This window comes from Phanerochaete carnosa (genome assembly GCF_000300595.1).
Source record: "Phanerochaete carnosa HHB-10118-sp unplaced genomic scaffold PHACAscaffold_4, whole genome shotgun sequence".
In the NCBI taxonomy this organism is placed as follows: domain Eukaryota; kingdom Fungi; phylum Basidiomycota; class Agaricomycetes; order Polyporales; family Phanerochaetaceae; genus Phanerochaete; species Phanerochaete carnosa.
Window position 1 is genome coordinate 167,940 of NW_006767631.1, and position 27,183 is coordinate 195,122.

The window sequence follows — 27,183 nt, forward strand, 5'->3', positions numbered from 1 at the left end:
AAACGCAAGGAGCTCGACCTAGAATGTTAGCACTAGCCCGCGATGTGCCACCGGGCGCTATGCGTTACCAGGTGGTGAGGACGAGTGGATAGAACAGCGTGTTCGAGGAAACGTATGTCGAGTGTTGAGCAGAAGATTGAGCGTGTAAGCGAAAGTAAAAATCACCGCGGGAATACGTGTCCAAGTAACTGAGGCGTAGACTGGCATAAAAAGTCAAAGGTGAGGTCAGATCAAGTCTGGGTCGGTAGCAGACTCATAAAGTTGTAATCTGTCTTACCAAAATGCATGCACTATCCCAGCTCTTGCTGCCTCTTTTTGCTTGCTGGTCCGGTTTGGGGCGCTCGCTCTGTGATCCTCGGCTGGGATCGAGGGGGAGAGGGACACATGGATTCTCGTTCAGAAGATCCTTCGCGCCGGCTAGCAATTCCCCCAGGCTCCCGACAAGCATAGGGATATTCGGGTGTGATATAGGTGAGCCTGCTAACGCGAGATATGGAGTGTAACCGTACACAGGACACTAACCGAGGCAGAGGGGTCAGCCAGCTGTACGATATATCAATGAGTCGAAGTCAATACCGGATCGCCCCCCCCCCCCCCAAAGGATCGCGACATTGCGCATGCGACTCCTCGTCCAATGCGGTCTGAATACGTTGGAAGGTGACCGGTGAAGTTGGACGAGCGCACTCGCTCTGCACATATACTATTACTCACCCGAGGACCTAATCCATGTTATCAAGCCCTAGTACGTCAAGATGTGGCGGTGTTCTGTTCGTATTTACCGCCCCTTTTGCTTTGGTCTTTCTGGGGTCCTGCGCTGCTTCTATCCCGATAGCATCATTCGGCCGGGGTATACGCGCCTGATTAGGTTCTGCATGCACAGCGTTCCTTACGCCACATCTGAAGATCGTCGCAGCACGCGGGATGTTTCATGCTGCGATGGTATCTTATGTGCGTTACCCATTTCCGTGTGCGGTCATGATACCTCCCACGGTCTCTCCTTGAAGTGGGCGGACATCTGCTCTGCGCGCTGGGAAGCGCCTCTCGCTGGTTCCGTGCCATCTCTACATCAGGACGAAAATCAGCCGTGTCAGATACAAGGTGGCTATAATCTTCTCCTCACAGCATCTCGCCTATTTCCTTCTCACGCTCTTGTGAGGAGCTGTAGACGGGGCGATGCTCAGTAATATACAACAGGCACCTGCACATCCCTCCTGCGCGATTATTATTATTATCATACACAAGTATCTTAGCCTGACTTGATTGATTATGCTATGTGTGGCAAGAGTGCTAGGAAACTCGCCTTCGACCATGGTGCAAAATCACAGACTAATAGCCCCTTCATGCCTGGTACGCAGCTTGTTTCGCTGTGCCGAATGGATCGTGAATCAAGGCGTCATCAACCCAGATATCTGCGCTTAGGTCAATCGATCAATGGGCTGGCTGTGGCGGTGAGTGAACGCAGATTATGATCGACCTGTACTGAGGAGTGCAGATCTGCGGCCGTCTGTTCTGGTATATATTGGTCGCGAGCAAGTTCACCGCTCTGCAATACATCCTGAGGTGACATGGCTCAGTCGAATGGAGACCTGAAGCAGGAACTGCAAGTACTGTACGGGACTTCCTTACTCTCCAGAATATACTCCCTTTACCTCTGACGCCCTTCGTGTATATCCAGTCTAGCACAAGACTATGTGTCGTGCTCGCTCATTGGTACGTTGTCGCGTCGTCAGGCCCTGGCAGCCCCGGGCTCACCAGTTATCTTTAGCCCTTGTAACTTATGAATATGTCGTTACGCTCGACCAGGAGATTGCAGTGGTGTGGAAGAGGAAGTTTACGGCCACTTCGATGATGCTGTTGAGCACTCGGTGGCTCATGCTTTGGGGGGTAATCTTGATGTATATGCCTGCAAAACAAACCTCGTGTGAGCTCTTGATGCTACTCAAATTCGAAGACAGACAGCAAGCTCACATTGCCCATAGGCGTATATTTACTATTACATGGAGTCCTCTCTAACGCGCAGCACGCCGCATGATCTGTCACAAGGATTAAACTGATTTACTCATTTTATCAAACGGTGTTCTTAGCTATCACAACCCTGACTTCCCGTAAGCTCGTCTGCCATTCAATCATCCTAGGGCTGATCTTCTGTGTAGTATTCTCCGCTCTCCGCGTGTATGCGCTCTGGCAACAGTCGAGGATGAAATACGTTTTTACTACCATCGTCTTTATGCTCGGGCTAGTTCCAGTTGGAACTAACATTGTGCGTTGTATGAGTGATATGGTAAACCGTACCGAAAGCTGACTTTTATCTAGTTTGCCTCAGTACATACCGTGCTTTTGTGCCAGGACATCCCGATTCACGGCACTTACTGCAGCAACTTCGTCAATATCCAGCCTAAGCTCACCAATGAGTACGTTACGATTCATCCAAAAGCTGTTGAACGTTCCGGGCTTGTACACTGACAATCTTTCTTCCTACAATTTAGACGTACGTCTACTATTTTATGGCTGCGTTCTCGCATCATGATCATAATATGTACACATGCAGTGCTCTTTATAACAAGAGGCAGTGCAATCGCCGCTGACATAGCCGTCCTTGCGCTGACATGGGTCAAATCGTTCAAGCAATTCCAAGAGATGCGACGGCTCGAGCTCGGCTCCTCTATTTCTACTGTGCTTCTCCGAGACGGTATGCATGTCTCCAACTTGTCCGTACACGGCACGGCTCACACAATGCCGATTTAGGCTCCCTTTATTTTGTGTAAGCTAAGGGCCAAGAAATCGGACTTAAAAATAGCATCGCTAATGCACGTTCTCTAAGTGCACTTCTGGCTATGAATATTCTGCAGCTCCTGACATTCACGGATGCTTTTGTTGAGGTGAATATTAGGATGCGCCTGTATTTTGACAAATTCTGATATTATCATCACAGGCCAACTATGCGGACGCCTTCCTTCAGTTCATGGTGAGTTTGCAACGAGTCTCCAGGGAGAGTCCTTGCTGATAGGGTGTCACTGTGTACAGCCTGCTGTGTTGGTGCAGCGCTTCATGCTCAACCTCCGCCAGCTCAGCTTCCACACTGATGACCAGGAAAGCATCTCGGATGCACAGCACTTCTCACTCTTGTCTATAAACTTCAGAGCGCCCTCAGATTTTCTCGGGAATATCGGGGAGCCCTTGGATTACGATCAACTGGAGCTGATAGAAGACGACAGTGGCGATAGCCGCTCAAGCGTAGCGGAAGAGCAAGGGTATCGACCTGAAGGGGGTTTCGTGCAGCATGCGAGTGTGCTCTAGCGAACGGCACGGGCTTTACAACTCGCTAGTTGCCCCTGCGATCGAATGCCGGAGCAGAGATAAGTGGGAAGTTATCTATGTCATCTATTTTGGTCTCGCTTTTGTTGTCGGAGTGCACTATGTGTTTATTTTGCCTTAAAGATGACATGACATGAAATGATACCGTAAGCCAAACCATTCAATATCCGCCGTACGAAATCGTCTCTGGTGTAGCGGTCTCGCCAGGTCGCCGATATGAAGGCATGCCGCATGTGGTGCATCACCGGAACGTCGATGAACAGTCGCCAAAGACGGCACAACCGTGGCTTAGGGAAGTGTAAGGCCTAGACAGAGCATGAGCGATTTGCGTCCGGAGATACGGCTCTGCCGCCGCAGAACGGCGTTGCAGATAGCAAGGAAACGCAGAACTCTAGACGCAAAGCGCTCTGAGCACTGAGGAGGGCGTGAGCCAAGCTAGGAGAATTTCGTCGACTCCGTCAGCACAAAAAGGACGGATGTGATAGCCAGATTTTCACTGTCCGCACAGATACGAGATTACCAGCAAGCATCGTTAGCTGAACGCCAATCATACTGCGAAACAGTGTCGACCTTTTTGCCACTGTTCTTGTTCTTCATCAACGGCTCCTGACCCCAGACCGTATTTACGCACTTCAATTCGCCATCCTTGTTGAAGAGCCGACCAGGATTCGGCTGTATTTCGCGCAGCTCGAGGGATAGAGGATGATTGTAGGGACGATGGCCCCGCGCGAGAACGCGAAGCGTAGACTGGCCTAGAAGAGCTACACATCTTCAACCTGCAGAAAGCGCGTCAAGTCAGGATAGAAACGTGAGCCAATAGACGCACCCGTTATTATGTCGCCTCCCTTGGCCGGTATGAGGATCGCGAGTTGCATTGTTAGAGGCCTTATGATGGTGTCGGCACTTGGAGGATCTCGCTCGGAAACGCTTGTGGTTGCTGCAGAAGGCGCAGTAGTGGCTCGAGGCAGTGGTAACGATGTTCATGAAGGCTACAGTACGCAGAGGCTGGCGAGGTACTGACTAAGGGACGAGCCAGTGCGATAAACGAGGAGACGTTCGCAGGTAAGCGCTCGGAATTCGCAGAAGACGGGACCAGGAATAGAGGTACCGGAAAAGTGAAACTGAGGGTGTCTGAATTGATGTACATGGCAGTTGTATAGTTGTCTTCGATTGATGCCGCAACGTGCAACCAGATCAGCTCTGCGAGCTGAGACGAAAATGATCAGGTTGACTACACCTCTTAAAATCGGCCCGGCCAACCTTCGCGGTAAATATTTGCAGCATAAGTCGTACACCGGGTAGCTCTGTTCTTCGTCTCAGAGGGGTTGTACGTAGTAACCTAGTCAATACCAGGGCGATACTTTCGGTGCAGAGCGGACGTTGGACGGACCTCATCCACTTTCTTTGCATCCTTCATATTCACCCCAGTGCCCCTCGCGTGTCCCTACCAGCAGACCCTGGAACGCGCGGAATGTCGCTCGGAGATGGCGCATAGTTCATGTTGAGCTGATACTCGTCAAATACGACGAGCACAGCAGCGTACGTGCACGAGTAATTTGTCAAGCTCAGGGTTTGAACAGATCGACAGCTGGAAAATCCGACGACAGTGACTGAGCGTAGACATGATAAGCAACGACAGCCGATCGGGCCTCCCTGTCTCCGGGTCTGCGGACCTCGCCTTGTCCAGAGGGTCCCGGGGTTGGGGGTTTCTGTGCCGTCTATGTTGTCGGCGCTCTCCGCACCTTCCGTGTTAGGTCAGACGTGACGTCTTGTAACGCGCGCGTCAGACTGGTGTGTTACATCTCGTGACAGAATGTCACGACCAAAGTCCCGCTTCGCTCGTATCCGGCGTCTCAACAGGGACGCTGATACCAAGCAGCAGACGCCAACAACGGACTGGACTTTACTACTTCAGTCCATATCTGGAAAGCTCTCATGCACTCGAAGAGACGCAAAGAGAAACGTAACAACTACACCAAAGAATTGGAACAACGCTGCAGAGCTACCTACTCCAGCGCGGTTCGACACCACAACCGTCTCCTTAGACCAGGGGACATACCAATGGATCCGGGAAAGTGGCAACAATCATACCCTAACCCGGACCAAGCAGAAAGAAAATTTACCCAGTGGTATGCAAAGTACGCGGTATCCCGATACCGTATACTTTTCAACCGCAATGAAAGCCTCCCTGCGGATGAGGAAGAGGCACTAGCTCAAGAGTTTGGCTACCAGGGCAGATACAAACCCATAGGTCAAACTTTCAAGGCGTTTTCCGACGCTGAAGATCTGCCTGCAGACGAGGATGACTGGGGCAATCAGGTTGACGAGGAACACAGGTAAATGTGTGAATCGTCATAGGACGGCTGGAGTGGAACCGTTCGACCACCGGTGACCATACCTAACAGGGGTCACCATGATAAATTTTGTGTTTTGGTTAGATAAAGGGTGTGGGTGAGGGGACCCATTAGAGGTAGGTCTAATGTTTGGTGTGGTAGAGTCCATCGACTGGCTTGGTGCTTGTGCGAGGCCAGGGCTGTCTGGTGCAGTTCTGCAAATTCCTCTGCGCCCCCAGGCTTTAGATCGACCAGGTGAACCGGCACAGACCCTGTTTTGGCTGTAGCACAGGCCCTCATGTAGCAGTAGTTCTACGGGCCTTTATAAACAAGCGGAAGAAAGAAAAAAAGATACCAAGCAGCAGCAGCAGCAGCTCTCAGTGCACTTGCGCTTCAGCGGTGAGTGTTTTATTGATTTTTTATCCAAGCTTTTCAGGTCCCCCCTTGTCAGTCCGCGCTGCCTGGTGTATGCCTGGCATTACTGGATCACATCCGGATGGTCTGGTTGATTTTGTCGAAAAAGGGAGGATCAGAGGGCAGAGATTTGTACGTATGCGTGTTATTTGTAACATATTATACCCAAAAACCCTTTTGAGTGTTGTAGCTGCTTTTATCTCCCGAGACTGGCCTGAACTGTCGTCGAACGGCCGGGAGTAAAGGGCGACATAGCGCCGGCTTCGTGGCGCTCGGTTGCTGGCAGAGGGATCACGTGAATTTCCGCTCACGGCGTCGAGCTCTCAAAGAAGTCGCAGCTTGCATATGAGATCTTCGTAGCCTGTCGAATGCGGCCTAGATAACGTGGGAAAATTGCTGGACGACTACGCTTCGAAGCTGAGATATTTAATCGAGCAAGAACGGTCAACCAGCCCCAAACAATCAATGACGAGTTGAGATCGATGTTAAATACGCTTATGCACTACTGCACGGAAACCTGTCTCTGCGCTTCATATCCCGAAGGAATCTCATGCACATACTAGAAGCGACGGCGGGAAGGCGGCTTGCTGGAACTGCCCTGGAGCGAAACGGGGCCCCGAAAGGCTTAGAATCTGCCGCAACATCCGTCCAGTAGCCCAAAACCTGCAAAATATGCGAGGTACTTCTTCGTGTACGGAAATCAAAAACCTTGCTTTGCTCACAGTGCACCATTGAATCCCGAGCTACGAGTTTGTATCTTGATGTACACAGAACCCATGAAGCCGAAACACTGAGGTCTGGGGATTTTTACGCCGGAATAGTGGTATATCGCCGCTTTTCATAGGTCCATCCCGGCTTTTGCTTAATTCGTCTGAGGTTCTTCTCACTCTCTCAATTCCTAGTACAACAGCGCTACATAGAAATCAGATTGTTGATTAGCTTTTGCACGGATAAATATAGGCATGTGCATCACATCCCGCATTCCTATGTATGATCATGGCACTCTCCGTGATATATCTTGAATCGAAGAGACGGTGTCATAATATGACGCATCAGGAAAACCTCCAGGTGTCGGAGGCGTCTTGGATTAGATGACATGCCCTAGTCTGCCTTAGGCGCTGTTGAGACCTGTCTTGGAGGTGTTACTCAACATCATCAAGGCACCCAAGGCATGTCGGTCCAATCCCAAGACGCACGGGCGACGTCAAGACGTTTGGGCACTTTCCTGATGCGGTCTACGATGCACTCACCACGCTGTTCTATTATCAATCTGAAACACGATGCTGTGCGGTGCGAGGCAGCTCTGGTGCTAGCACTTCGATGGCTGCCGCTACTTTGGCTGCAGCCCCTCATTGACTTCCGTGTCAACCCTGCAGACATTCTCAAACTGGTAATTTGAACATAAGCTACGTTGACCATTTTCAAATAGGAACTCCCGCATCGTTCCTTTTACGTGATCTTCGTGTTTAGGCCTGGGATAGACTGCGCTGCTTTCGCTCAGGCTCTCACACCAAACCCAATGACGACGACACTATCATGATGGCTAACAAAGCAACTTTCAAATAGGCTGGCGCGGACTGCGATCCTACTAGTAGACTTCCCGATATAGCAGTACAGGCCGGACCACATATCCTGCAGTATATAGTGCCAACGGGTGATTCAGTTACCTTGGATCTGTACCTCCTGAGCTTCTCGCCATGAGCGGCATGGCTCAGTCGAACAACGCCCTCGAGCAAGAACTGGAGCAAACGTACGAGACTTCTCTCCTCTCCCTCAAATGTGTTTATTCTTTTGCTGACGCTCTTTATATGTATTCAGATTGGTACTAAATTATTTGGGATACTCGGTAGTCTGTACGTTATGGCCATCAACATTGCCAGGTCTCGACGGCACTGTGTTCATTTTCTCCTTTTCAGGCCTTGTGGCGTACGAATTCGTCATAACACTCGACAGAGAAATAGCCGTCATATGGAGGAGGAAGTTTACGGCGACGACGCTGCTGTTGCTGAGCGTTCGGTGGCTCATGCTTTTGGATCCAATTCCGGGAGCTATTAGTGGGCGGACTTCGTGTAAGTCTATTAAAGGTTGCTTAAAGGTGGGATGACGTCATGATATCACTCTCTAGGCGTTTACTTTCTCCTTTCGCAACTTTCGTTTTGTTTTTCTGAAAACCAGTCACACCTCCTACAAGGTGCCTCCCGCTTAATACGCTTAGAGAACTAGCATACGTGATAGTCGTCGCCCAGACTGCACGTAAGTGTGCCTGCTAGTGAACTGGCCTAGGACTAACATAGATAATGTGTAGTATTCTCCGCTCTGCGAGTATATGCACTTTGGCGAGGGTCAAGATTAAGGTACATCTTTCTTTTCATAACACTGACTCTCGGAGCGGTCCCGATCGGAACAAATACCGTATGGCAACCGCTGATATGAGTCCCGTAGTAACCCGTACTGACTTCCATTTAGTTTGGTTGGGTGCATACGAGCATCGCGTACCAGAATATTCCACCGTTCGGTTCTACTTGTGCCACCTTCATCAATGTCTCACAGAAGATCAACAATGAGTGCGTATTAGCCTGTGATGCCTCTTTGCTGCGTGTTCACCATTTTCCTCAGTTGTATGTCTACCTTACCAGATTTTTCGCTCTGATAACATTGTATACATGCATGCAGTGCTCTATCTCACCAGAAGCAGCGCAATCGCCGTTGATGTCGTCGTCCTCGTGCTGACGTGGGCGAAGTCGTTCGGGCTATTCCGCCAGATGCGACGGCTCAAACTCAGTTCGTCTACTATTACGACCGTGCTGCTCCGAGACGGTCTGTATACCCCTTTTGCGCGGCCATACACAGTGCGACTCATGTAATGTGTATCTAGGGACACTCTACTTTATGTAAGTCGAAAGAAAGAAACCGCATAATGGCTCCATCTGAAATATGCCTCTCGAGTGCTCTTCTGGGCGTCAATATTCTGCAGCTTCTGACCTACTCGGACAGGTTCTCGAACGTGATTAGGAGACCTCACTTGTATATTTGCAAATGCTAATCTCGCGGCTACAGGGCAGCTATGCAGATGGCTTTCTCCAGTCTATGGTAAATATTCCACGATTCTTGAGAGGGAAGTTACTCGCTAATTAAACACCGTAACTCATCAAAGCCCTCTCTGCTGATGCAACGCTTCATGCTCAACCTTCGCCAACCCGATCACTCCACTGGTGAGAGCGAATTAGACGAGGGCCACAGTTCCAGCCTCTCTCTGAGCTTCAGGAGGTCCTCCGGATTTCTTGGAAATATCGGAGAGCCCTTGGACCATAGCCAGTCAGAGTATTTACAAGACGACGGCGACCATGACGTCTATTGCGCCACTGAAGATTCACAGAATCGACTGGGAGAGAGCTTCGTGCAGCATGCGGGCCCGCAGTGCGCGCCGCACGCTGACTTGATTCATATAAGCCAAGGGGAGCCAGCCTCGCTCGTCTCTGCGGCCGTGACCCCAACGCCGGCCCCCGCAGAATCCTTGGTGTTCGTCAATCAGGTACATCCCCAGCTTTTTAATGCCCTCTGACGGCTTAGCACAGGTGCTTTCGCAGGTTATGCAAGGTTGAGCCGCAACAGTCGCATATGACGAGCCCATTCAGCAGACAAGCCGCTTTTGTGTCGAAGAGGCCGTTTCTACAAGTTGTCGTATAGCGCTCTGCTTCCGTCTTTTCCTAGCTTTCTGTCCCGATATTACCTCTCTCAGGCTCGCTTGAATCGGACTAGAAGTTGTACCGATTCTTCATTGATCTGTGTGATATACTGTCTTCAAATGTTGCCGTTTCGAGTATTTATGTATTATTAGGCTTGTTTGGCGGATGCTTTGGTGCGAAGCACGATTACGCGCTTTATGTAATTTGAGCTGAAACCACGACTCGTGCAGTCCGCAGAGCCTCAGCAATGCAGAACAGCCGCCCTTGGCGCGAAATCTCGGTTGACTGGCGAACCGAATCGCCGCTGACCTTCCGCAACTTGGGAACGAGCCAGACAAAACATCGCGTGCTTTCCAAACTTTTCGTTGTACAGATATTTTGGAGATGGATATCACTACTGCACTCCGCATTATCTTCCCGCCTTTTCTAAGACTGTAACTGAAAGAGGAGAAGACGAGCTGCAATAAAAGATAGATTTTACACCGGCGAAGAGCCGGCGGGCTGGGCATGCGAAAAACGGCGTGATCTCAAGCCGGCTATGGGAAGACAAACAATATTCAGCGATTGGCGAATAATTGCTCCAATTAATGTCTTACAATACGCGGCCCGTATAAATCTTCGATGTCGTCGCGTATCCTCTGATTAAGGTGCCTTGATACAGCAGTGAGTAATGCAAATGATAATCACAGGCCGCGGACGAGACTTACAAGAGGAGGAAGATAGGATCTTCATCATACATACGACTTACGCGGCCGATCGCGTCATATTCGATGTTCATGGGCGTGAAGTAGACCGATTCGACGCCTTCGGTGTCTGGCTTAAAGATCACTCGACACATGCTAAGGCCGGGAACGGGCTATAAGATGTTTTCCGCGATGGAGACGTCCATCGACTCGAGTATCACGCGGGAGATTTGGAAGATCCGTCCCGAGCCATTGACGGTGCCGGGGATGGACGTACAAAAGACAATGAGATGGTTGCGAAGACCAGAATTTCGGCTGTGGCGCAGCCCGAGGGCCGCAAAGGCAGAGCATTTCGGGAGGTACACCAGCTCGCGTTATGCCGCAAAGTAGCGTGCGAACCGCAGAAGGCCGTCCCGCCGCTGACGAGACGGGCGCAGTATTACTTGCGACGAGGCCTGTTATGCGCTGCATAAGCGTTGCATCAATATAAGCGAAGAGCGAAACTTACCAATCGAGTCTCTGGCACTAACGAGGGATTGCCATCAGCGGCGCATACAGCCGCTCGAAAGAAGCGTACCTCTTTGCCACAATACGACACTTGGAGACACTACGAAGATATCTCCTGAGTGAGCAAGCGAGGAAGCGGTGACACCTTAAAGTCTCACCTTCGCACAACGTTTTAGCATGTTAGCCGTAAGTTTTGAGCCCATACATGTCGGCTGCTCGCAGAATTGACCCATTTTGGACGGCCCGAACCGTTCAGAACGCTTGTCGCGAGGCGTTGGCATAATAGAGGTGCCCATCCGTTCGGCGTACGCTCGCCTCTGCATAACAACTTCGCGGGTGTTGTCCGGATAAAGGCGATTCGTGACTTGGACTAAGTCGACACCGAGGCCGTTGCTCGGTATGCCGAGCAGGTGCCAATTTCTGATGAAGTCGATGCTGTGACCGGGTTCGTCGGTGAGGGCAGTGAAGGGACGCGTGGACATGTTCTCTCGAAGTCTCCTGCTGCGGGTCTGGAGGGAACAGTGGGCAGTGGGACGAGAGAAAGCTGCGAACGGCCTTGGACTCTGGATACAGCGTAGATACAGTACGGCCGCAAGGGACATACGGAAAGGAAGGCGTCACGTCAGTGACCACTAAGAATACCACGTCAAAACACGGCAGAAGTGGCGAGTCTTGTTTCCTCGCAAAAGTCGCGGGCTGAACCAAATTTTGCTTGCACAACGACCAAGTGGCAGTATCGTCTTCGGTTCAATACGTGCCCGTAAGGTTACAACCTCTAAGGCAGTGGCCGTCAGCGTCGAAGTAGACATCGGAAACTGTGCCATGACTTGCCAAACAACATTGTTGTATGGGGGCCTGGGCGTGACGAAGTTGAGTGTGACAAAGCTATCACGAAGCGTACCGTCGATGAGCACTAGATAAGGCCTGCAATTACAGAGGCCTCATCAGCGGAGGGCATCCAGAACCTATACGAGACAAGGCTAAGATAGAATATGTACGCACTAACTAGCCGTATACTGGACCTATGGCTGGACGAAAGGCCGAGCTCAGGGAGCAAGGCGTCACCGGACGCCACGAAGCTAGCCACAACAGGGTCAAACATAGAGCGAAACTCTGCATTTGCGGACTGTCACGAGCGAATGTACAATCCGACATTGCTCTCTTTGATAATTCTACACTTTTACGAGCTAGTGAGCGCATCCACGGAGGTTTCAGAAAACGCGTTTCAGTATACAACCATTCCATTCGCAACAGCGTCCATATCTCATCTAGCCGGGCTCGATTCACGCCTTGACCCTTCTGACTTCGTACTTGGCCTTCTCGCCGTCGCGCACGAGGACAACGACTTTGCCGGAGCCTTCCTCCCAATGGTCGACACGACGGAGCTTCGCACACTTCCACACGAGCGTCGACGCGATTTCCTCGTTCTTGCGCAGACGGCTGCGCTCCGAGAGCGAGACGGCGCTCGTCGGGTCCGTCGCGGACACCTCGTAGAAGAGCCGCACGCCATGGAACGTCGTCAGCTCGGCCAGCGGCGAGAGGACGGTGAGCCATTCCACCTGCGCGATCGTCAGCGAGCAGCACATTCTGTAGAGGGCAGCGTACATACGAGGTTCGCAGGCGCGGAGGACGCTGCCGCGGGTGCGCTGTTGGCCCGTTTGCCGACATCCAGCCAGACGAGTTTCGGAACGCACGACACGAGCCGTCGGACGTCCTCGACGTCGTTCCACCCCGCAAGCTCGATACGCTTCATGCTCGCCCCAGTCTTCTTCAGCCCCGCCAGGAACCTGTCGTCCCATCCACTGCCGCTCAGCTTCATGCCTTTCAGGATCTCGAGTGGGCGCCCGCCGTCCGCGGAGCACGGACAGTGCAGCACCGCGCTCGCAAAGTCGCGGTTGCTTCGGAGCTCCCGCAGGCGGGGGAGAGCGTCGGCGGGCAGGACGAGCGGGCCTGCCGCCGCCGCCGCGCCTAGCGACAGGTCGAGATGCAGGACCTGCAGGTTGGCATGGGCGGCGAGAAAAGACATCGTGACGTCCAGGCCCGTCTGCGGCGGGCACCAGAGGTTCGTCAGGGTGAGAGAGCGGAGATAAGGCCAGCGCCCGCAGAGCAGTAAGTCGTCGGCGACGGGGCTCAGGTAGTCTCCGCTACGGCGTTGTGCATAGCCTACAGTCAGATCCTGGTCGGACGTCAGCAGGCGTCCTAGAACCAGTAGTTTGAGAACTTTACCTCCAAGTTTGGACAGTTGTTCAGCATTGTCGATAGACGCGTCAGTGACGGTGTCTTGGTCGCGCCATAGGTATGCTTGGTCGACTTCAGCGACACCGTTCGCAATTCAGGTAGCTGTTGCGCTCTTAATCCAAAAAATGCAGTCATATATGCGGGTAACGCACAACGATGGACTTCTTGCTCTGATCCTGACTGTTATTCCCTTCATTCCCTGGCGCGAAGAGCAAGTTGTCATTGATCTCGATGTGGCTTAGGGTCCGGCATTTCAGCAGGGCCGGCCAAACTTGCTCCATGGATATGGGCGAATGGTTGCAGGACCAAGTGAACGAGCGCAGGGTAGTCATCCGGGTCAGAGCGGAGACCAGAAACCGTTCGTGCTTCACATGTAATCCAAGCTCATCGTCCGTGGACTCCAGGTCTGTATCGGTGGTCGAGATTCCAGACGGTAAAACCTCCTGCGCAGCCGCTCTCTCATCCAAAACTTCGAGAACGCGTATGTTACGTGCGAGGGACCGATTGACGATAAGGTGGTTCCAGAGCCGGAGGGAGCTGACCTTGCCGCGGATGACGCGATATTCAAAGTGCCGTGGAAACACAATCGCATGCATGCGTTTGCACGAGAGCGCGAGGGCGAGCAGGTCCTGCCTGGAGTCGACGTGCCCGACGATCGCGTCGAGCAGCTCGGTGGGCTGGCGTGTGAACGAGCGCTGCGACTCGGCGACGCCGACGAAGGGCTCGACGATGCTGAGCAGGTGCAGCGAGAGCGCGTGCTCGTCGGGGCTGAGCCGGTACTGGCAGCCGCCGAGGCGCGTCGGGAGCGAGACGAGGAGCCTGAGGAGCGTGTTGAGCGCGGTGAACGGGTCCGTGCGGTCGTACGCTGAGACGTTCGTGTCGACCGAGCGCAGAGTCTTGGAGCGCGCCCCCTTCGGCACCGCCGCCGCCCGCGACGCCTTGGCTTTGACTCGGGAGGACATATCGCTGCTCGCTGCGCAAGTTGCCTGGCAGAGATGGACAACTATGGCCTCGAATCAAGCCACAATTATGATGGCGCTCATCCCCGAGGACCGCGTGGTAGATCGTACATCGAATCTGGAGTACTGCTTCGATGGCATAGCCATGGGTTCTCGAGGGATGGCACTGGAACGGCCGCAAAAGCATCGAAGACAAAATACGAGAATTCCAGAGGCTCAGTAAGCTCGCATAGGATGCCGATGACAGCGTACAGTCGATGGAGGTGGGGGTGCAATGCGAAAGGCGGGCGCAGGGGCGGGGTATTTAGCGCTAGATACACCACGTGATTAGCCATTTCGCACGCCCCGCTGAATCAAGCGACGAACAGCGGCAAGACAGAAATCCTCGACATCGATAGCCTCAAGATACACTATGCCGGTAAGCAGGATTATCTACCCCTTGGACTCATACTGGACCCGTTCGTGGCAAAACAAGTGGCGGAAAGGCTGGTTTCGAGGGTGGATGCAGCTCAGGTCAGGTGGATGAGGGTATGGCCGCGTGGATGAGGCAGTAGCCGGGCTAAGCAAGTTGGGAGAGTCCTAGCGGGTGTTAGAACACGACGGCGGCGTTCAGAATGGTCTCATTAGTGAGTTGTGGACCTTTGCTAACGCATCCTGCGGTGCTTGCAGGCCACAGAGTCAAACTTCAAGCGCTTCGTCGAGGTTGGACGGGGTACGTCCGAAGCTCTCTCTAGCTTCAGAATGAGAATGCTGACGGGTTCTGCGCTGCCTTCAGTTGTCCTCCTCAAGTCCGGTCCTCAAGAAGGTCGCATCGCCGTTATTGCTGAGGTCATCGACCACAACCGGGTGCGTTTTAACGCAAGGATCGAATGCACGGAGATGTCCTAAATGTTCCGGCGTACATCTAGGCAATCATCGACGGCCCAACAACTGGCGTCCCCCGCCAATCCGCGCCCTACCGTCACCTGACCCTCATTCCCCTCCGCCTTACCAAGCTCCCCCGTGCGGCCGGCTCTGGTGCCATCAGGAAACAGCTAGAGAAGGAGGGCATTGTTGAAAAGTGGGAGAAGTCGAGTTTCGCCCAGCGTCGCACCGCCGTCGCAAAGAGGCGGTCACTCACCGACTTCCAGCGCTTCGTTGTCATGGTCGCGAAGAAGCAGCGGGCGGACCGTGTGCGCAAGGCTGTCCGTGCCGCCAAGAAGGCATAAGCCGCCTTTCCGGTGTCGAGGAGACTTTCTGGGTCCTGCGCTGGAGCATGAGGGGAGGGCTGCTTGCTCTGCATTACCGCGCGGGAGTTGAGTCAAAATTGCTTGGCCGCGGCTCGCCATACCCTTGTCATATCCGTTTTGCATGTTCACTATGCATTCTATAAACACGTCATGCCGCATGTATAATTCCTTCTAAGTGATCTCGCTTGCGGCGATGAGTGAATCTAACTTCGCAGTCTGATGGTAATGCCACATGAGCTCGAAATATTGATTATTACTGACATTGCATTATCTCGGTACGTTACCATACTCATCTACCCAGGGGACCTGTCTCAATTGCTTACTAGACACCAAACGTTGCGTTGCACCAGTATGTGTACGCCGCGTTCACTCTCGTCTACTCTTCCGGTAGTATATCATCCTCCACGTTCGCAGAATATCTCCCGGCCGGGCCAGGGTCAAGGAGTACATCTATACCTTCTTGTCTCTACGTATGCAGGACAGCTATCACATTGCGGGCCTTCATGCCATCTGGAGACTGGCGACGGTCACCGGCAGCCGTGCTATAGAATCAGCGCCTGCTTGTCCCTTGGCTCCCATGGTGTCAAGCGGTGCATAGCAGGAAGTGACGAGGACAGCTCAGGCTGCGGTTCATGATACGGAGTAAGACGAGGCATGTACGTGCGAAGGGAAAGAGTGCGATCGATGAAAAGAGCAGCGTGGCGCATAGTTGGAGTGAGACGGCGCATTCGTCGTTTGCGCTATATCCCACCCACTTGTGCTGGAGGATAGGGTTAGATGGGGGCCAGGATTGGGTTGGTCAGTCCTCGTTTTCTGTCATTTGTATCTCCTCAACTCGCTGCCAAACTTAGGGTGAGACTGAGGCATCACCCGCCCGATTTTCGGCCTTTCTGTACATGATCTTGTAGCGCTGTACGACGCCGCGCCGCTCGATTTGCGGCCTGCCACATGCTTATGCGAGTGATAAAGGAGCCATTGAATGTCAATTTGCTTGAGAATGTACATGAAGTTGAATGGACTTTGCCGCAGAACATGCTGGAGTGGGGATGCTAAATATGACAGCAGATATTACATGGGCTTCAAAGCAGTGCGAATGAGTAGTGATGCGCGACATGAGAGCGTAAAACAAAAAATTTACTAAGCAACTGCTAATTCAAAAATATCAGTTGAAGAGACCGCGAATCCTGCCTTTGACGAAGACGTCATCGAGCTTACACGACTCGATGCCCGTCTCGCCTCTTTTCCACTGCTCGACGAGGTCTCTTGCCTCCACGGGCTTGATGTCCTTCGCCTTCGTGCCAACCGTGACGTGCAGTTGACTCCGAAGTTCTTCGGGTACGTTCGCGAGGAACTCGGCGCCCTTCGCCTCGGGATCGGCCGCTTCGGCAGCAACAGCGACGTCCTCGACAACGAGCGCCATCACGCGGTCATTCCACACGGCGTCGCTCAGCCGGAGCGAGAACAGCGGTGGCGCGGCGAGCGCGTGCAGCTCTTTTGTGCGCTCCCAGAGCTCGCTCACCGCGGGCAGGTTCCCCTCGTGCACGATCGTGATGTGTGGCCGGTCTGTGACGCGGTCGTTTGCCTTCAAGGCTCGGTAGAACTCTTTGCCCCGCAGCGAGATGTCGTCCGCCTTGAAGCGCTTGCCAAGCAGCCGCTCGAGGTCGATCTCGGGTATGAGCGCGTAGTACCGAGGCTGGCGCGCCTTCTCCTTCTTCTCCTTGGTCTCGCGCCGCGTCGTGGGCGAGTACCCCCGCGCGGCTGCGAGCGCCTGGCCCATCTGCTCCGCAGATGGCCGAGGCACACCGAGGATCCGGACGCAAGCGTCGACTGCACGAGCGAGGGCGTCCTCGAGAGACTCCTCGACGCTCATCTCCACGAGCTCGTCGACCTCGTTGTCGAGCAGCTCCTCGGTTTGAGAGAGGAACATCCAGACGACTTCGTCGTGCGCCTTGCCTTCGACGTCTGCCCGCAGCGTCTGGTGGTTCTCGCCCCGCGCAACGATGCGGTCGCCACATATACGGTGGACTGTTGCCGGAGGTAGGTCCGACGACCAGTCGAACGCGAGCAGGCGCACGGGCGGCCGCATGCCCTTCGTCGCGTCACGAAGGGCCTGACGATGCTGGCGTAGATGGTTGTTTCTACGCGACCGGGGTCAGTTCAGGTTTCCAAAAAGTCGTACGGATAGCGTACTTGTCAGCGATGACAACATCATGAGTCTGCAGAAGTTTGACAACATTCTTGACAAACTGTGGTCCTGCCTTCTTGCTGGCGATGTCGTCGCTCTGAGTGTGGCCGAAATTGAAGAGGTGCGCCAGTGCGATAGCAATGGTGGTTTTGCCTAAGGGGTTATTCACTCAGTACAAAATGTCACACGTATACCTGGCGATACTCACCGACGCCGGGAATAGCGATTGGAACAATGATGGTCTTCCCAAACTTCTTCTTATCCTCTTCGATCTTGGCCTGGTCCTCCTTGCTGGTATCATCGAGCTCGTGCTGGCCCTCTCCGCTCTCAAGCCAGTTCAAGAACCGTTCCCGGGTAGCGATGATGCCCTTGCCCTTGGTGAACTCAGCGAACTGGGTGCGTTCGCGCTTGATCTCCTTGATGACCCACTTGACGTACACCTGCGTCTCGGGCCGCTTCAGCTTCGCCTTGGACACGTTCGATGTCGACGCGCCCTTCGACAGCAGCGTCTTTGTCACCTCGCGCCAGTCGCGGTACATCATGTACGGCTCGTCGAACTTGACCTTGAAGAAGAAGGACGAGCCCGGAGCGTACGGCGACGCGCTCGCATCCCCGCCCGGCTTTGATGGTGATGCCGAGACGTGTGTTCGCACGACGAAGCCCTCGAGCGCCTGCCCGCGCCACTTGCCCGCCTTACCAATTTCCTCCGTGAACTCTTTCACCGCGGGGATGGTTTTGAGAACGATGGATTGTGTGGTGATGAAGCCCCACTCGCGCGCGAACCCATCGACAGTTTCCTGCAGCATTGTCCGGAACTCTTTTCTGCACTCGTTGATGCCGTGCAGGTGAAGGCCGGTCTGCTCTTTCGAGTACGGCAGGACATGTTCTTCGAAGGAGTCATCACAGAGCTGCAATGAACGTTAATACTGGCTTTTTGTCGCTGAGAGACGGAGAATCACTTACCTCAGCTACCGCTGTCCAGTTCTTCTCCCAAAGCACCTGGGCAAGCTGCTCCTCCGTCTTTCCGGCGTCTGATAGGTGCTTGCGGAGCCACCGCTCGCCAACCTGCGCATGCGTAGCCTCCGAGCCGTCCTTCTTGCCCCCGAGCGAGTGTTTCGAGGTGACGAGCAGCTTCGTCGGCGTGAGCGCCGAGATGAAGATGATGCACCCGTTCGACTTGAGCGTGAGCGTGTACGGCGGCTTCGTGTGTGCCTCGAGCGAGCCCCACTGAGCTTCGTCAGCGATCAGGAATTGTCGATACTGCCAGACTGGCGCGTGACGTACCGTGGTCCATGGCACCTCCCCGATGTTGAAGAACTTGTCGTAGCCGCGTGCTACGATCCTGTGCTTCTCCTCGCCGTCAACGGTGATGTCTCGGGTGAATAGGCCCCTGGCGAGCGTCGGAAACGGCGAGGGAATATCGTAATACTTGAACTCGTTCATCTTCCAGCTTCGTATGCTGATGTTGGGATCTGCGGGAGCCTCGTAGGTGGTAGACTTGACGAGCTTTGGCGACTTCTGCGACAGCCTGATGAGGCTCTCGATGAGTTCATGATCCTCGTCTTCTATCTTCTGCTTCGAGAAGGCATCGGAGAGGTCTATCGTCTGTGATGTAGCCATCTTGGTCTTGAAGCGTCGTAGGACTGCGAAGCTGTGTGCAAAGCTCGCTCTACGGGATGCTATGGTGCACACATACGCGATGCTTAAGTAGTGGGGAACAGATAGTGAAAATATCTGTTAACTATCAGTACGGACATGTTGGACGAGTCAGTAATGACTCACTTTGCACACAGGCTGCTGTGGATCGTGTGCCGCTATCTGTCAAACGTGGAGTTGTTTGTGACTCCAGCGACTGCTATCACCGCCAAAGGCAATAATCTGGTGTGCGTTTGCGAGAGTAAAGACTGTGTTCAAGATAATTTGGTCCTCCACGTTCAGACACGGCAGGCTTCGTGAGGATAGAAAGAGTCAAGCCTCAGAGTGTAAAATTATCAAGCTCGAGCTGTCGAGTGTAGTCGGGCGCCCCGTCTGCTTCGTCGTGAGCGTCCGAACCAGGAAGGCCGTTCACACGGCTTCTCTTTGTCGGAGTAGGGTTAAGGTTAATCTGGCTGAAACACTTGCGCTGCTTCGTCTTTCGTCCGTCCACAGCCATCTCATGGATCCTAGATCAAGCCCTCGTCCATTCTTCAGTCATGGTGGAATGCAGCCAAGCTCAACCGCGGGCTTCTAGGTCCCTGTCGAGCCCGCCTCGGAGCTTGCTTGCGCTACTATTTATTACCCCGCATCTTGACCCTTACGCCGAGAAGGCAGCAATGTAGCAACGACGTAACGAAGAAGCATGAGGAACGACAAGCCCAACATCTCTGCCCGGTGAAGTGCGTACAGTGCGATGTTGGCAGGCCTGAGTTGGACGCCTAGAGCTTCGGCCGAGGTGCCTCGGGACCGGTATCATTCTGATTGGATATATGCGCTTTGCAATGCATGCACTGCCGACGTGCGTATCTCTCCTTCCTGCTGCACGTACTCTTCATCCGCTGTGCGGCGGCAGGACGATATGACGACATTGACACTGTGGTGGTATTCGCACAGTGGCGTTAGTGCTTACATGACCGAACGCGGGGCCTCAGGCAGTTGTGGCGTCGACTGACCTCCTTCTCTCCTGAACGCAGCTGAGGTTTACGTTCCGATAGAGGAGCGTGTGTGGCGGGTCTAGGCTCTCGGGTCCGACGCATCCTCCCCGACCAGCGTCGCGGGAACGGCAAAATCAGCCTGCACGAAATCGACCCTCTAGTTGCACCGTCAATACCTCAGCGGAAATGATGCCCGCGTGGGCAAGTGCTCTACGTCGCATAAAACGGCCTTCAAGTACCGGCCAGTGGGTCACCGGGGGCGTCTTTAGCATGAACGTTGAATGCTCGCAAGAAATGCGTTTGGAAGCGCGGAGGGCTGGGCAGGCTCCCCCCAGCACGTGAAACCTAACCGCGGGCGACGGCCGGACTCAAAGAGCTGTTCAAACGTTCAACGAGTGCCTTCGCGATAGCCCTGGTCGAATTTGGAATGCATCCTTAGCGATGCGCAGTGGTTAGTGGTGCTGGCCCGCGGCGAGCCTGCGCTTTGCCTCAACGCCAATCAGCCCTGGCGCTGCGCTAATCACCCCTATTTGTGATTTATTCATCTCCCCAGTGAGCCTAGAGGCGGGTACTGGAAGAGTCTAATACGAAGTGCAGAGTATCCTCTGTTTGCACATGCTGTAGACTTCGAAGTTCGAATTCCCGGCGAGCCCGTAACATGCTGGTGGGCGTCTATTTTGAGACAAGAATCTAGCTTTTTCGATTTTAGCTTGCTGAATCTGGAGGATGTTGTATGTGCGTCGTGCCTGGATGACCACCATGCGGTCGAGAACGCTATCTTCGATGAGATGCTGCCTTCCGCCGGATGAAAGTATGTATCGCTTGTCCCGCGCCGTGTTCCATACGTTCGACTCGGTTATCTTCATTTGTTCAGATGCCGCCGCCAGCGCGGATGCACTGCTGAAACAAGGGACGTGTCAAGGCTCGAGAGACTCAGGTACGTAGCTCGATAACGTGCTCTGCGCATGTTGCATCTGGCCATGCTGCATGCTGTCTTGTCTACAATGCACCAAGAGCCCAATACTCAATCGGCATCGATGCTTGGCGGCTGACCTCGAGGAAGGTGAGTAATAGATACACGCCTCAAACATTATCGCGAGCCACATGCGCTCTTAGATATGTGAAGCATCTCAACCCAGCCGACTTTATTCAACATCGTCTTGCCGCTGGACAGAGTTTGCTGTCCGCCCTCCACCTCTCCCTTCTTCCGTTTATCTCTGTGGGTATCGCTCCCCAGAGTGGTATCGCTCGCACCATACTTCAGAAAGAGGAAGGCGCGGAATAACCGTCTCGGCGAATCTTCCACATGGATTCTGGACCACTTGAGCAAAGAGACTCGTGGATTTCTGAGGCTAATTCTCTGGGAACGCTAGTGGTCGATAACAGCTGACCCTCGCAGCAACGCTTCCATATGGACCGCTGTGATCGCCAACCTGACACACGGACGGGTGCAGCGGAGAATCCCGTACAACTTCCGTTGCTTGTCGTGTGCATCCTCCATAACTGCGAGCAGCGTCGGCATCGAACGACGTGTTTCGACATCTAATATTTGGACGGTCGAGTCGCGACGTCCACGTTGGGCGCTCGGCCATTGGAACCAGATTAGAGTTTTGCATCACATGGGACGACGGCACTGCTTGTGCTGTGGGTGGCTCCGGTCTTGCATCTGTAGATCTTCCCGCCGAGCGAGAACGGTCATGAGAGAGGCCGTCACGAAGGGCATATCTCACCGCTGGCCGCTCTCCGACGTGATTTTGTGTATCTCCCATATTTCTCCGATAGTGTTCGTGCTAGCCAGAGCCAGGCGCTCCGCTTGAGACGGCCTGACTGCACCGCGCGAGGCAGTCCGCGGCGAGGGGTAGCATGCGCGGAGAGCGGCCATGAAGTCGTCACGCGAACGACCGCAGGCGGGGCTCGAGCCCGAGCGGGCGGTGGCAGCGAAAATGCAAGGCACGTACATCAGATCTTTATCTGGTGATTCGATCACCCCACGGGCCATTTGCGAATTAGCCCGGCGTCCATCGCGATTCCGGAAGGTGCACTGCGTGCTGCCCGAGCAAAATATTCAGCATGAGTTCGGTCCGTCACCCTCCTATCAATTCACGCGCGACTATAAGTATCGCGGCCTGTCCTGGCCTCGCGGTTCGTGCAGGCTGCCCAACGCTCGCCCCCCGCCCCATTCCCTCGACGAGCCGCTTCCGGAGTCGTTCGCCATGCAGCTCCCCAAGTTCTACACGTATGTTCCCTCTGACGATCCCCGCATGTGTTTGAGTTGATCACACCCGTGATGTTCCTAGGAAGCCTATGACGCAGGTTGTTCTCGTCGGCATCACATGGTGAGTCTCGCATCCGTCGTGCTCTGCGCACCTGTGCTCATGGCGTCGCCAGCTTTGCCACCCCAGGAATGTTCAGTGCGGTCTCTAACCTCGGTGCCGGAGGAACGCAAGATGTCTCTCTCTCTGACACCGCCAACGGTGTTTTGTACGGCATGTTTGCCCTCACTGGTCTCATATCCGGCGGTATCAACAATGGTAAGCCTCTATCTCGTGCTTCAAGTTCGCCCTGGTAACACCGCTCTCCAGTGCTTGGTCCTAGGTGGACCCTGTTTTTCGGTACACTCGGTTACGCGCTATACGTCGGCGCGCTCTGGTGGTATGTATTCGTCATTTGATCCGCCCTTACGTAGTTGTTCATCTCCGCTGCGCAGCTTCCAGACGCAGGGCACTCGTTGGTTCCTCATTTTCGCGGGTGCCGTCCTCGGTTTCACGGCTGCGCTTCTGTGGTCCGCACAAGGGTCCATCATGATGAGCTATCCGCTAGAGAAGGACAAGGGCAAGGCCTTCGGCGTGTTCTGGGCCATCTTCCAGCTCGGCGCGTTCATTGGCTCTATCATTGCCCTTGCGATCAACATTCGAAGCGGCGGACTCAGTGCCGTCTCCACCTCCACTTACATCGTGAGTCGCACATATTCGCACCGAGGTTCTTCCGTGCTGACACCGCCGTTTCAGGCCTTCCTGGTCATCATCTTCCTCGGTGTCGCCTCGGCGTTCCTCGTGCTCTCTCCGCATCACGTCGTCCGCGGCGACGGCACGGTCGTGAAGCTCAACGACAAGTCCAAGGTGCACGAGGAGGTGATCGGCATGTTCCAGCTGCTCAAGGACTGGCGCATGCTCTGCCTGCTGCCCATGTTCTTCGCCTCGAACTACTTCTACGCCTACCAGGGCAGCGTCAACGCGACCGTGTTCGACGGCGCGACCCGCGCGCTCAACGCGTCGCTCGAGGGTGCCGGCGCCATCGTTGGCGCCCTCATCATCGGCTTCCTCGTCCTCGACGGCAAGTGGATGTCGCGTCGCAACCGCGGCTACCTCGGCCTCGCGGTCGTCGTGGTGCAGACGATCATCGTCTGGTCGGTCGGCCTCTCGTGGCAGGTCACCTTCAACCGCAACTACGTCAAAGACCACGGCGGCAAATTCATCAACTACCACGACAGCAACTACAAGGGCAAGGGCGCGCTCTACTTCTTCTGTGAGTCCTCCCCGCCTGCGTTTTCCAGGGGTTACAGACGCACTGACTTGGCGCCTTTCTTCGCAGACTATTTCTCCGACGCCAGCTACCAGGCCCTCGTGTACTGGATCATGTCCGCGCTCTCAAACGACCCGTTCACGCTCGCGCGCTTCGCGGGGCTCTACAAGGCCGTGCAGAGCGCGGGCTCCGCGGGCTCGTTCGGCATGGACGCGGTGCTGACGCCGCTGCTGAACGAACACCTCGCGAGCTGGACGATGATGCTCTTCTCGTTCATCCCCGCCTTCTTCGTCCTGCGCACGATCAAGGAGACGAACTACGAGGACGAGCAGGTCGTCTACATCGACGAAGTCCAGAAGGAGCACCTCGAGGCGGGCACGGCGAGCGAGGAGAGGGCCGACGAGAAGGCGAGCGTCGACGCCGTGTAGTCGGTCCTCCTTCTATTGGCGCTGGCTTTTGTCTTCCCTGTCGTCGTTTTGGCCCGATTTTCTCGGTTTCATGCGTTTGTATTCACGGATTTTCATGAGTTTGTGGGTTGTTCTATCGCTGTTGACGGACAATCTCATGAGTGGGAACTGTGTCTTGTTGCTATCATGTCGTCTCATGTCGTACTGTAAAGTTTAATATTTCCAGTCCTGACTTTTGTTCTCTCGTTGCCGTGTCTGCCTGGCGGCAGATCTGAAGTGGGTGCAATGCTGACGAGGAGAGCGTCCGTGATTCTTGTAGGAAAGCAGACAGATACGATATCTTCTGCACCCACTACTCCATACTGTCCGTGCTACCAGTATTGTAACGCCTCACTGCCGAGAACGCCAGTCGTACAGAGGGGGATGAAATGCGACGTCCTAGCAGTGAATAGTTAGTACAACTCCTGACAAATACAAGCAGCAGAGACGAGGTCGAGAAGGACAAGATAACGATGCGAGACTTGGATGGATGAAACATGCAAATCAGGCCGCGATAAATGATGTCTACGCTCTTTGACGCTGGTGTCAAGCGGCCCAGCTATCGACAACTATATCGACCGTCGCGCACCCATAGCTTAACCACGTAACAGAGTCTGTCTAAATGAACGTACGTCAAGCGGCCGCGGCGATACGTGGAGCGGGATACTTGCCTGATGAGCAGACGTAGAAGGTACGGCCGCCGTTCTGCGCGAGCACTAAGCAGACGACCGGATGACGCCCCCGTCACTTGCATGTTCGGAGGACCGCAGCATTGGAGTGGCGCCGGCATCGATTGCTTCGTCCTGATATGCGTACGACAGACCTGGTTGGTGTGCGAAACCCTCCCCGTGGCTTTTCCGCCGCACAGTTGCCGTCGCCGCCACCGTCGCCAGCTCGCTCCGATTTGCCGTGGTCTAGAGGCTCGCCAATATTTCCGAGGAAATCCAAAGGTACCGCGAAGCTGACGGAGAAGCGAGAGAAGTGCTGCGTGTCCGAGCTGCTTTCACTGGTGGTGTGATGGAGCTGGCGGAGGTTGAGGATGAAGCGCTGCACCATCAGCGGGGGTTGTAAAGGTTGGACGGAGTGCTTAGTCAACGGACATCTCCACCATTCGGGCTTGTGGAACAGTTACCATTGATTGAACAAAGCCGACTGCGTAGTTTGCCTGTAGACGGGAGATTAAAACTGCTCATAATAGGAGTATGTCCTGCTACTAACCAGGAAAAGACTACCTTGAGTGTATGTGAGGAGATCAAGAATATTGATGACTAGAAGAAAACAGAGGTTTAATGTGTCAGAGAGCCGTCAGGAAGGTTCGTGACATCGAGTCACCTACAAAAAATAGAGGGTACCTAGAAGAATGCTGCATAAGTTACGGCGCATTTGCTCGGGAACTGGGGAGAGATGCGCTTGCCATCTCGGAGCAGCACGGCCGAAATGGACAAGCCAAGATTTAGCTGCTGCATCTCCTTGAAGTGCTTGAACGATTTGATCCATGTCAACATGAGAACGATGATGTCAGCAGCTATCAAGCTGCATCTTGTGAAATAAAGCACTGTAGACGCATGTACACAACGATTGGGAGTGAAGAGTTAGGCAAGGCAAACTCACTCCTAAGTAAGGAAGTTAGTATAGATCAGGGTAGCGCACCGGGTCCGTACATACTCTGTGTCCAGCTTCGGCAGGATGTTGACAGCATCGCTGCACCCAGTGAGTGGCGGAGTGACCTCATCCGAATGCAGTACGCGTCCACTGGAACTAGATCGAAAATTAGTATAAATGCTTGTGCGGCTCAGGAAAGGATGGCACACAATATTTGTTCCAACCGGAACTATTCCGAGTATGAGTACAGTGGCAAGAGAGACGTATTTCGTTGGTGATCCTTGCCAGAGTGCGTACACACGCAGAGCAGAGAATACTACATGAAACATCAGTCCAATTTCCTGCAATTCAACAGTAGGTGTGACTGTACTCACACGAGACCAGGACTACACCCATAAAGTACACGAGCGCATTCAGTATGTATATCGGTCTGCACCTTGTGGCGGATGCGGTGACTTGTGAGAGAAAATTTTACCGAAGAAAGAGCACCTCCGTAGAGCAGAACCGTAAGGTCAATCTATGCCTGGGCATCGGCAGACTCACACAACGATGGTGCCGAGGGTATAACATCCAGGACAGGGCCGAGAAGCATTATCCACCGAGTGATGGTCAACTTCCTGTCATGAATATTACACAATCCGGATGGTTCTCCCGGATTCCATGGTATTCTTTCACTTTCTATACACCTCCGTATATTCGTAGGATATTCTAGGTATTCATTCTGACATGTATATAAGGAGCCTGTACCGCTCAATAACAAGCCAGACTCGAGCTGGTCTTTCCTCACTCACTTTCCTCTCGTCTGTCTCCTCAGCTTTGTCGTAGCTCAGTCCAGTTGGATTGTTAGTTGCTGACATTAGCTCGAGTCTCCACCAACTGCCCTACGACGATCCTCGTCACTCCCACACCAACCATCACCCATCTCCACACGACGATCCACCCCATACGCACATTCGACTCTCACCCTAACTCCTAACCCTACCGCATTCTACCGCATCAAGACCCGGACCCCTGGAACCCTTTTCCGTGCACTTGCACAAACTTTTACCATACCACATCCCCGAAGCCACCTCTGTAATCACTAGCTCTTAGGCAGCTAGACAGAGCTCCGTCCCATTAGAATCGTACACTGCCCTACCATAGGTGGTGTTAAACGCTTTGCGCAGCGCAAGCGGATATTCCTGAGTACGACGTGGCAACCGGTTGCGGCCGGGCGTCGGAAAAGCGGTAGCAGTTAGATCGACGATCCCTTTGAGGGCGTCGGACCGAAGAGACACAATTGCTCTTTGGGCTGCTACAGTATCTCTAGAACTGTATTACAATTAGCGTTTCGGTTCTTATTCAAAAATTTCCATCTTTGGCAAATTCTACCCCTGATCTGGTCGTTACACACGATTAGTCCCAGGTTTGCTGCACCAGCTTCACGGACCCGAC

At 53.8% G+C, this 27,183-nt stretch overlaps 7 protein-coding genes across 7 annotated transcripts; 4 read left to right on the forward strand and 3 right to left on the reverse strand.

Annotated features, from left to right (window-relative positions):
- Positions 1-1,565: 1,565 nt before the first annotated feature.
- On the forward strand, positions 1,566-3,737 carry PHACADRAFT_207564 (uncharacterized protein; the record flags this gene model as incomplete). The annotated part of the gene is made up of 11 exons (XM_007394077.1): positions 1,566-1,609; positions 1,676-1,710; positions 1,766-1,921; positions 2,085-2,105; positions 2,154-2,260; positions 2,314-2,411; positions 2,571-2,689; positions 2,746-2,761; positions 2,822-2,879; positions 2,933-2,965; positions 3,025-3,737. 11 exons carry the CDS (start codon positions 1,566-1,568, stop codon positions 3,295-3,297), a joined length of 960 nt encoding a protein of 319 aa, XP_007394139.1. The 3' UTR covers positions 3,298-3,737.
- Positions 3,738-7,778: 4,041 nt separating this feature from the next.
- Positions 7,779-10,073, forward strand: PHACADRAFT_253332 (uncharacterized protein). The gene is made up of 12 exons (XM_007394078.1): positions 7,779-7,812; positions 7,881-7,915; positions 7,979-8,129; positions 8,254-8,315; positions 8,368-8,416; positions 8,529-8,628; positions 8,736-8,879; positions 8,938-8,953; positions 9,009-9,066; positions 9,120-9,152; positions 9,217-9,594; positions 9,650-10,073. Exons 7-12 carry the CDS (start codon positions 8,825-8,827, stop codon positions 9,662-9,664), a joined length of 555 nt encoding a protein of 184 aa, XP_007394140.1. The 5' UTR covers positions 7,779-7,812; positions 7,881-7,915; positions 7,979-8,129; positions 8,254-8,315; positions 8,368-8,416; positions 8,529-8,628; positions 8,736-8,824; the 3' UTR covers positions 9,665-10,073.
- Positions 10,074-10,870: 797 nt separating this feature from the next.
- Positions 10,871-11,420, reverse strand: PHACADRAFT_193906 (uncharacterized protein; the record flags this gene model as incomplete). Its single annotated transcript, XM_007394079.1, has 4 exons — positions 10,871-10,886; positions 10,940-10,956; positions 11,009-11,038; positions 11,097-11,420. The coding sequence occupies 4 exons, from the start codon at positions 11,418-11,420 to the stop codon at positions 10,871-10,873; spliced, it is 387 nt and encodes a 128-aa protein (XP_007394141.1).
- Positions 11,421-11,533: 113 nt separating this feature from the next.
- Positions 11,534-14,180, reverse strand: PHACADRAFT_253334 (uncharacterized protein). Its single transcript, XM_007394080.1, has 6 exons — positions 13,329-14,180; positions 13,165-13,278; positions 12,548-13,114; positions 11,941-12,497; positions 11,770-11,862; positions 11,534-11,713 (listed from the first exon to the last, which is right to left on the reverse strand). The coding sequence occupies exons 1-4, from the start codon at positions 14,136-14,138 to the stop codon at positions 12,222-12,224; spliced, it is 1,767 nt and encodes a 588-aa protein (XP_007394142.1). The 5' UTR covers positions 14,139-14,180; the 3' UTR covers positions 11,534-11,713; positions 11,770-11,862; positions 11,941-12,221.
- A 309-nt stretch (positions 14,181-14,489) lies between these two features.
- Positions 14,490-15,577, forward strand: PHACADRAFT_253337 (uncharacterized protein). Its single transcript, XM_007394081.1, has 4 exons — positions 14,490-14,553; positions 14,805-14,847; positions 14,911-14,981; positions 15,044-15,577. The coding sequence occupies exons 1-4, from the start codon at positions 14,548-14,550 to the stop codon at positions 15,341-15,343; spliced, it is 420 nt and encodes a 139-aa protein (XP_007394143.1). The 5' UTR covers positions 14,490-14,547; the 3' UTR covers positions 15,344-15,577.
- Positions 15,578-16,335: 758 nt separating this feature from the next.
- Positions 16,336-19,006, reverse strand: PHACADRAFT_253339 (uncharacterized protein). The gene is made up of 5 exons (XM_007394082.1): positions 18,834-19,006; positions 18,513-18,776; positions 17,758-18,457; positions 17,555-17,702; positions 16,336-17,502 (listed from the first exon to the last, which is right to left on the reverse strand). Exons 1-5 carry the CDS (start codon positions 18,990-18,992, stop codon positions 16,527-16,529), a joined length of 2,247 nt encoding a protein of 748 aa, XP_007394144.1. The 5' UTR covers positions 18,993-19,006; the 3' UTR covers positions 16,336-16,526.
- A 3,334-nt stretch (positions 19,007-22,340) lies between these two features.
- Positions 22,341-24,349, forward strand: PHACADRAFT_253342 (uncharacterized protein). The gene is made up of 7 exons (XM_007394083.1): positions 22,341-22,415; positions 22,477-22,515; positions 22,568-22,710; positions 22,762-22,831; positions 22,887-23,133; positions 23,188-23,704; positions 23,771-24,349. Exons 1-7 carry the CDS (start codon positions 22,393-22,395, stop codon positions 24,127-24,129), a joined length of 1,398 nt encoding a protein of 465 aa, XP_007394145.1. The 5' UTR covers positions 22,341-22,392; the 3' UTR covers positions 24,130-24,349.
- Positions 24,350-27,183: the final 2,834 nt, after the last annotated feature.